Here is a 10,000-nt window from a genome sequence, read left to right on the forward strand (position 1 = left end):
TTAATTGTTCATCTATTATCTACCTCCTGTGGTTTGGTATGAATGAGCTCTTTGTTTATCAGAAAAGCTGTAAAAATGATGAAAATACAGTTAGAAGAGCAAAATGACTCGATTGGACGAGTCAGGCTGACCTCGGGGTTTTTTACACGTCACCCTGAACTGTTCCCAAAACCGTTCATCTTTTTTTGCGCTGCCAAACTTGGTGGGTGAGTAAGTACAGAGATGTCGAGTGTGTGCGCACCAAACGGTTTCTCAGCTTTGGTTTCCACCTTTGATCGTTTCCATGTGGGGCCCTCCACTCTGGTGCTGACACTTTTAGTTTGAAAGGGCAACTCAAACGTGATCATAGCTTTGCTTTTCAACATTTCCTACTGGCATCACACAGCAAGGAAAGACGGAAGAGTCACTCGTCATGCTAGTTTGCAGTCAAACGTTCCCCATCTTTATAAAACACAGGAGCGATACTGGCCCACGGATAACTGCCTTTCTGTTCCTCAGTATTTGACTCAATCGGTGTCTATGCTAATAACAAAGGGGTCTTCCTCTCTGACTCATATCCTTCCAACAGGTAGACTTACTCCCACTCTTTTTTCCCTTTTCACTTTATCTTCCTTTCTTCTCCGCCTCTATCTCTGTCTTTCTCTTTTTCCAGGGACCACACATAGCATCGGTGACCCTGGCGGCCTACGAGTGCGGCTCTGTGGATTTCCCCGAGCCACCGTATCCAGAACAAATAGTTTGTCCCCAACAGGAAGCACCAGCATCAGATTCTGGTGCTGAGCAGGTGGGTGTGGAAGCTGTGGGGTCAGAGACGCTCCAGGGAAAAGTCTCACTGTGGACCATCCTCTCTAAAGTCCGTCTGGAAGCTTGTATGTGGGTGAGTGTGTGTTACGCGTCAGGCACCGTCAGCTGTGGACATTACAGATGAGAACATTTTAAAAACCTGCAGAGTTTGGCTCCTTTCGTTCCGTTTCAGTCACAGTTTGCAGCAACCTTTCATATTAGCCACAGCTCGTAGCAGTGTTCAGTGTTTGTGATGCTTACAGGGGGATATCTCATGTCTGCTAAATGTCAGTTTCTCATGAACTAAGAAAAAACCATCTTTGTAGACGTATTCAGTGGGTGTCGTTACGCAGAATCGCACCAAAACCTGAAGGACAGCACGCTCAAAACTTGGTGAAGATCGAATCCTAATACAGACTATTTAAACTCTTTGGCGCCATTCTGGCCATATCAAAGGTTATGCTAATTTATGCTAATTAACTTGCATTTTTTTACCTTTCACACTCAAAGCAGAAACGACACAAAGGTGCATTAAAACTGGGTGCAAATGTATTCATTGATAACTGGTCTGCTTGGAAAACCCCTGCTCCTTCCTGTGAATTTCCCCTAACCAGCATCGATGGTTTCACACCTCTAACCAACCCTGCGGCTGCAAAGACCAACATCTCTTTTTTTCAATCGATGAGGTTTTTTTCAGACGTGCGTCAGAAACATTTTTATCTCTTTATATGAAAACAGCTGCTTTTCAAACACTTGGAGGTCTCGTATTAGCAGCGTCCACTTCCAGAGCGCGTGGGTCTGCGTGAGTTTTTATAAAGTCACTGACGATAACTTGCACACAAAAACACAACAGTCACGCTCGATTATGTGCGCTTTTGTTTACGTTTTCTCAGTGACGTGTGGACCTGCTGAACATTCGGAGAATAGAGAACTTGGCGTCTGACACATTAGATGACTTTGATCATTGTTGTCCATTTCCCTTTTCCTCTTAATGTGGAAGGTTCAGAGATGAGGGGGAAATGCATGTTATCAGCTACGAGGCTTTACTGGAACTGGGCTCCCTGCTCAGACCGGCGTTCGTTACGTAACTTTATTTTATATAATTATGCAGTTATGGTCCTTTGACTTGATCTTTATTTGATCCGTTTTCACTTTAAACGTCCCCTCCAACCTTCCACTTTGTGTTACCATATATGTGTACACACACCGATCCAGCATGTAAAAAAAAAAGGTGTGCATGTTTTATTAATTGGTGCAGCACGGTCGTTTCTCTGCTTTCAAAATGGAGTCGCATTTTTCTCCCAGTCGAGCTGCAGCATCGTGTTACGAGCAGCGATATCCAAGTGTGTGTTGGCGGGGGGGGTGCTATCCAATCCCCTCGGATGCATAACCACCCACTACCAACCAACCACTGCCCCTTTGTAACCTCAGCCTGGCACGACCTCGGCCGAGGCTTGTCGGCGATTCAGTTGGAAACACCTGTCGCACCCACGGCTTCAAAGCGCCCACGTCAACATTTCCCCTCCTCCTCCCACCTTGTGGATACATCGCTGATGAGACGCGTGTGATTCCCCTCCTACCTTCTCTGTCCTCTTTGTTGTCTCTTCTTCTCTGTGCTCGGTGGACAGAGAAGCTCAGAGGTCCGCTTTAAGAGCGGCGCCGTGCAGGTAGACGCGTTTCGCTGCCCCCCACACGAACCCACACGGCCACAATGCTCACACACAGAGGCAGAGCTGCTGAATGGAGCAGCTGCCAGGGAGATTAAGACACATCTCATTATGAGGAAAAAAACTGGCACATTTCATCAAAGACTCCAGTGTTAACAAGAGAACAGGGTGTCCAGATTAAAGATCGAGTTTGCCAGGTTTGGGGATAGCACCGCCTCCCGAGAATGATTGTTTGGGCTTGTTGTTGCTGCCATGGTTGCTAACTACCTACTAATCATCTTCTGGCTCCAGCCATCCAGCAACATACAAGTAATGTGCCTGCGATTAGTCAGTTATATCCTTCTGGGGGAGAAGTTGTTTTGTGTTCCAACGAGACGACTGAAGTGCAAAAGGATTTTTTCTTCTTTTCGTTGCTGTCGGTGCATCGAAGGGTGTCGGGATGTGGTAAATCTCGAAATCACCCATTTGTCATCTGAAACTTAAACTAACTGTATCTTCTTGTCCCCGGCTTTGCGCATACTTTTCCTTTGTGCCTGGAAACATTAAAGTAATGAGCTGTGAGCAACTCCAAAAACGCAGCATTTCTTGGCGGCTGTTTTCATTGTGTTAATTAAGTCTGTAACCCTCACCCGCTCTCTCCCCCCTCCGAACTCCTGCCCTGTTCTCATGTTTTGGTGGATGAACTTGGTGAACCGACTGAAGTGCTGAGGATTTATTTCCCCCCAAATCACTTCCGCTTTCTTCCTGTTAAGCCCCCTACAATCACACAATCATATGGCTACAAGCTCATTGTCGCTGTCGGACTTGGATGTTCTGGTTGCTTGGACGAGCTCCCTCTCCCCCAGATTTGTTAGCGCATCTTAAATTTTCTTGAAAAGGTTGCAGATTGGAGAGGAGGAGCCAGGAGTTTCACACACCCTGGACCCGTGTTTAACGTATCCATGATTGTTTAATAATCTGCCGGATTTATTTCTTGTAAATCTTTTCCGTTTTATTCCCATTAAGCGCACTGATCTCAAATCCCCGACCTCAAGCATCGCAAGCTGCTTTGCATAGTGGATATTGATATTTCATGTCTATTAACCGTCTGAAGGCAAGAAAAACATGGAATGATTTAGCGTAGCAAAAAGTCATTTCACAGCCAGATGTCTTGAGGCATAATTAATATTTAAAGCTGTGGCATCACTTAACCGCAGATCTTGGATACAGTATAAGTGTTTTTAATAACTGCGCTCTACATCTGAGATATCTGTCCAGAAGCTCTGTCGATTGCAGATTTTGACATAACAGAAGTGTGTGTTATATATGAAATCACACGATGAGTATAAACATGAATGAAACGTGTGTGAACAGGGTGTGGGCACAGCCATCGGAGAGCTGCCTCCGTACTTCATGGCGCGAGCGGCTCGGCTGTCTGGCACTGAACCCGATGATGAGGATTACCAGGAGTTTGAGGAAATGCTGGACCAGGCAGAGGCCACGCAGGTGACACGCTGCTCATCTCAGACTCATCATCTTCATCATCATTCTCTGTAATCAAACTTCCCCTCTCCTACCTCCTTCTTTCCTGCATCGCACATCTTTCTGTCGTTTCCTCTCCGCTCGTTTGCCTTCATCACTCCATCACATTTTTTTTGCTCTATACCAAAAGTCACGTCTGATGTGGCAAATTTGCTTTTGTAACCTGCGTGTGTTTGTGTTTGAACCTCCCCTCGGTGTCTCAAGACTGCAGCGCTTTCACAATGCTGTGACTAAGGGAACAGCAATGATGCACTAGAGTAAAATGTTCCCGCGATATCCGGGCCCTCGTTGAGTAATTTCCTGTTTGACTTTGGGTTTTTTGGGTTCTCATGTCTAACATCTCTGCAAATGTTTCAACAATGCCTAACAACTCTGTCTAAATATTTATTTTTCCACCCTCTTGCGATTATGAATAGAGGGAGAGGAATGAACAGAAACATGCATGTGGATTTCCAAAGGCTTGTCATGTGTATGTCCATCGTCAGTCAAAGGCTGCGGTAGGTCAGGTGGATAAAACGACCAGCAGCTGAAGCGAGCTGCAGCCGACTCACTCATTTTCTCTGCTTTGAGCTGCGAGCAATAACTTTATTTTTTAATGAGGGTGTCTCAGATATTAAAGGACTGCTACGTGTTCAGTGTCCGTTTCATCTTTTGAAGCATGCGTGTAGGATCTGTGACTTGTTCAGCCACAGTTGCATTCTGGGTAATTAAATAAGTAAGTAAAGTTTATTTATTAAGCACTTTTCATAGACAGGTAGTCACAAAGCGCTGCACACAGAGATGAAAATAAACAGTACGATAAATAGAAAAATGCACAATATAGAGTTTAAATGTAAATTAAAAATATAAAAATGTAAAAAGCGTTGGTCAACAGAAAGCTTGTTTAAACAGTAAAGTTTTAACTGCTTTTTAAAGGATTCCACAGAGTCAACCAAACGTAGTTGTAGAGGCAGACTGGTCCACAGCCCTGGTGCCACAGACTGAAAGGCTCCGCCCCCTTTCCTCTTCAGACGAGCACTGGATTTAATTGTAACATGGCCGACATACGGACCTCTGGCCATAACTGACAAAATGCTTTTTAGCACTTTTTTTTTTTTAGCACATTTTAATGAATTATTTTTCATCTGTATTTACAAAAATATATTTTCAAAGGTCACCATATTTTTTTCTGTAAGGTATAGAGTAATTGTTTTAAAATAAAAGGTTAACCTCCTAAGACCCGAACTCTTCCACAGCAGCATTTTTAATTTCTCTCTGATATTTGGGCTGATTGGGACCTGATGAATGTAAAAACATGAATAAAAAAAATTAATGTAACCTCATTTTTGTTTCTAAGAAAAATCAGAGCCACATCCGAGGATATTCATTTAAAATTTCGATAGAACAGTAGCAGGATAACGTCCTTGTTAGTGGATATCAGGCCCTTGTAGAGCAAAATTGAGTATTTTGGTCTAAATAACCCAAAATGTGACGTTTTTTTTTTTTTTTTTAAATGAGTGTACGTGATGTGTTGGTTGTATGTTTGTTGTTTGTTTTGACATACTGCGAATCAATTTCCCATCAGGGACAATAAAGTTACCATTGACCATTGACATATGTGGACGCAGGTCCTTGGAGGTTAAAAATTGTTATTTCCACCTTATTGAATTTAAATCAGGGCCAATTTGTTGTAGTTAAACACAAGTTGTTTTTGTTTTTTTTAAATGAGCAATTTAAAAATGTAATTTTTTTCTTTTATATCAATTTAATAAGTAATAAGTTGCAGCTTTCAGCACTATTGTTACACAGAGGAGCTACGCAGGTTTGAACTTTGATCTTTCTTTTTCTTCTCGTTCTACCTGATCAGCTTAAACCACGTTGTACCTGTTACGCCTTCAGCTGGCTGAAGTAGTAATCGGTGATTAGTTGTCACAAATGAACTTTGAAGTCAATAATTACAACATATTTAACGACGTGTGGTTCCTGAGACGAGCCGCTGTTTCCATTATCAGCGACTTCAACAAATGTGGACGAGGGCTGCGCTGACACAGACATCAAATTCGTAAAGCTCTGAATATTCACAGATATGTACATGTGCTTTCTTTTCATGAGCTTTATCATTCAGATTTGTGGTTTTTATGAACTCAGTGCTTTTCCTTGGGCATAAATATATTTAGACTGGAGTCATTTAGCATATAAATCAAAGTTTGTTGTCAGTGCAACAACGGCGCAGCAGCACGCTTTGATCGAATGCTGAATTTTGCCGTTAAAACAGAGAAAAGCAAAACAGCAACTTCAAAATATTTTGATATTAAAATGAAATGTGTTTCAGTCATGAAAGCATCCAGTCTGCATGTGGATGCACTCGTTAGGTCAATGTGAGCTCAGGAGTTTCCTTTTGCACCACGTCAGGCTGTTCTCCTCACTTTGCATCTCTCTCTCCCCTCCTCTCTTTCTCTCTCGCTCGCTCTGTTCTGTGATATGTGGTAACTGTGTGTTTGTGTATATATGTAATGTGCACTTTGATAGCAGCTGGAGGCGGGTTGCTTGCACCAGCACAGACCTGCTGCATACGGAAACGTTTTTTCTCTCACCGGGGCTTTTACTGTTGCTCGGATGTTCTTGGGATTCCCTCTTTGGCTCACGGACATCCCACAACACGTCTCTTTTTTTTCTTTTTCCTCGTCCACCATTTAGCCTTTTATTAACTGACGTCGTTTTATTGTGGACGTTGGCGTTCATCTGCTGTGGAATAGCTTTTTTAAATGATATATTACCAGCTGAGCATTAACGGCAGCGGTGGAAACCGACTCCACTGCGACTGGAAGGGACAAACTATCACTGCATTGTTTATGAGACAGGAAGTGGTTAAATTTTTCATGAAGGAAGTGACCCCCTCTAACCCTTACCCCGTTCCACATACGTACCCCCCCACCCGCCTCCCAAAAGCCCCAAACACACACAATAGCACACGCTCCCCCCTGTGGCAGCAGAGTCGGACTAAGATGCTTTGTACCCCCCATCAGTAAGACAGGTTTCTCAGGTGCCAGCATTTTGACTCAAACCCGCTGGTATTTCTCCCACCCTGCACGTGCCAACTTCCTGCCACAAGTGCACGTGATGCGCAGCAACAAAGCACTCTGGGTTTTTCCTCATTCATTCAACAGAAGAATAATGAAGTCATGCCTTTTCTAACGGCTCCAGACGCTGATGTCATGAACATCAGTTTTTTCCCTGCTTAAATCAAGCTCCGTGTGAGTGAGAGCACCAGAGAGGAATCCTCAGCACTGACACGGACCATAGCAGAACATCCTGCTGGGCTTGGATCTCTTATAACTTCATTAGAAATGACTTCCTGTTGAAGGGCTTTTTTTCCTTCGTCTGGCATTGAAAGCGTTAACAGGCTGCGAATTCTTGATTGCCAACTCCCAGGATCCTATCTCCTGTAACTCAAATCAGGGCCATCTGCGCTGGGCGTATGCCTGCCTTCCCCCCTGGCCTACTGCACTCAAAGGCTCTCTGTGCTGTGGTTTGCCCAGCCTTGTCACGTGACTTCTCTGAAAGTGCCCCCTCCCTCCTCCTCCCTCTTTATTTCCAGTAAACTGTTTGAAAGGAGGGGGGTGAGTCAGAGTAAAACCAGCTTCCCTTTAACCACAGCTTGTTAAAGAATTTGTCAACGTGGACTCAGGGTGTGTGTGTGTGTGTGTGTGTTTGTGCGTGTGTGTGTGTGTGTTGTGCCATTGGACAGATTTGAATTTGTACCTCTTGGTTTTTTTGTGTTTTTTTGAAAGGCGACTATAGCTTCGATTGCATCAAGAGTCCTTAATCACTTCACTTCCTGTGCCAGACAGAGCGGGCGCAGGCTTGTCAGGAGTTAATGAGATGAACTTTAGCCGTCTTCATGTCGGGGGGCTCGCGAGCGCTCTGGAGATGTCTTCTATGTAGAAGAAAAAAATGTGCGTGGGTGTTGACTTGTGTATAGGCTATGCATAGATTTTTCCTTGTGTGACACTTTGATTTTCCACATGGAGCAGATTGCCTGGTCACTGCCTGCTTTTTGTCCATCTGAACTCTGTCCCTCAAAAGTCAAAACAAAGTGATCGCTTCGTCGACTTTTCCACAATGAAAAGTCCGCAGGACGTCAGACCATGTTCACTAAAAACAATGGAGCGATCCAGTATATTATAATATTATTTTTATTATATAATGCTCTCTCCTTTCGATATCTAATTCAAAAAAGTAAACAGACTCAAACCAGCTTGAACTGAGTGCAGCTGAGTCCTTACGTTTGAGGAGTTTCTTTTTATTTGGCCACCTGCTTGAATTATCTGCAAATCATCCACAATATATTCACTGGTCAAATCATCTTAAGGCTGTAAAATGTAAATGTTCATAAAACATTACAGACCGAAACCTGTGAAAAGAGGCGTCTGACTCGCCTATAATTTGGTTCTTAAACGAGGACTTGACTGGTCGGATCATCTCGAGTAACAAATCAAATGTGGTTTTGTGTCCTTGTGTGGTGACTGAAGGTTGCTGAGTAAAGATTTGTGCTGAGCAGCCAAAGCTGGAACCAAAGCTCCCTCCTTTCATGACGCTGCACCCTGACACCATCTCAGCAGATGTCACCGCTGCTAAGCCAGCCTGGCAGGTCGGAGGACGCTGTATGTGTTGTTAATAAGCTGCCAACAACAAAGACGGGCACTTCCCTGGTCCAGAAACAGAGTTGTGTCCATAGTTGTGCTACAGTAAATCAGTGTCACAGCCTCTCCTCACCTCCTAAGGGACCCTCTGTTCACACTGATATATACTCTGGTAGTGCACACCTAACACCTAACAGCACCTAATGTAAACAATGCGTGCGTCAAGATATGGTGAATGAACGGGACTCGAGGCTGCGTGTGTGCGGCGCCCAGCGGCACTGTAGGATGCATTAACAGCCGCAGATGTCAGGTATCCAGACATGGTCGTCAGCAGTTCAGCTATAAACCAGCCGTACACATTCCTTCCTTCCCCCTGTCTCCCACCAGCTGAGCATTTCTCTCTCTCTCTCTCTCTCTCTCTCTCACACACACACACACACACACACACACACACACACACACACACACACACACACACACACACACACACACACACACAGGCTAGAATTAAAACTCCGGGGTTCATGATTGGACATCAGCAGAGGCAGAAATTCAAACTGTGAACCAATCAGATTGCGTGTCCGTTCGCTCCCCCCTCCACCACCTTATTAGGCGACCTCCCATGTCTCTCAAATTTCCCGTCTGTTGGGTTGCACCCAGTAAAGAATGTCATCAGCACTGTACTGGTTTTGTTGACCATATTAGGTATGATCATCTACTGCAGGCCCCCCCACCCCTCAATTTTGAAGCTGCTGTGTTTCACAAACTGAGGCCTTGCTTTCAAAAAATAAACCCAATTTTTAGCCTTTTCATCTGATAAAATTCCTCTTTTCAGATAAATTTGGTTGATTTTTGTTTTGTTTTTTTCAGGTGAGGAAAAAATGTTTTTGCTAAAAGAAAAGAAAGTTCACAAACATTTAACACAGATCGAATGAAAATTTGACTGTGAAATATGCATTTAATAACCTGAGGAAGGTTCTAAATGTGTCATTTGTTTTGTTCAGGAATTATTTGTCTTTACAGGAATTAGTGGTTTGAAACCAAAATAATTTTGTCCATACGAGCAGCTCGAGGGCTCGCTCACTGTAAAGAAGTGTTTTTAATTTTTTGCATGAAAATATTCCCACAGATATCAAAGGAGTTGAATCTAAAAATCACAAAGACAACCTCTGTGACACACACACACATTTATATATAACACACAGCAGCCTGATATTTCAAACTAATCAAATACTCTTAGAAAAAATATCTATTTACATCCATATCGCTCTCAGCCAGTAATTGACATAATTAATATATGTAGAGCCTGTAAGTGTTACATGTTTACATCCCCCATCTATGACAACAATTACACTGATTTATAAACAAATATTATTTTGGTGCAACGAGTTTGAGAAGCTGAGAAAA

General features: G+C 43.5%; 1 protein-coding gene across 1 annotated transcript in view; it reads left to right on the top strand.

The window, feature by feature from the left end:
* Positions 1-652: 652 nt before the first annotated feature.
* Positions 653-10,000, top strand: part of LOC146660076 (vacuole membrane protein 1-like) — a gene marked incomplete at its 5' end in the record, with an annotated part of 31,849 nt that continues 22,501 nt past the window's right edge. The window contains 2 exons of the mRNA XM_085421620.1: positions 653-877; positions 3,804-3,935. Coding sequence (XP_085277746.1) covers positions 653-877; positions 3,804-3,935 — 357 coding nt within the window. The remainder of the gene's footprint in view (positions 878-3,803; positions 3,936-10,000) is intronic.

Source organism: Rhamphochromis longiceps, linkage group LG10 (genome assembly GCF_057381845.1).
Source record: "Rhamphochromis longiceps isolate RC_006_pf linkage group LG10, R_longiceps_female_GT1.1, whole genome shotgun sequence".
In the NCBI taxonomy this organism is placed as follows: Eukaryota; Metazoa; Chordata; class Actinopteri; order Cichliformes; family Cichlidae; genus Rhamphochromis; species Rhamphochromis longiceps.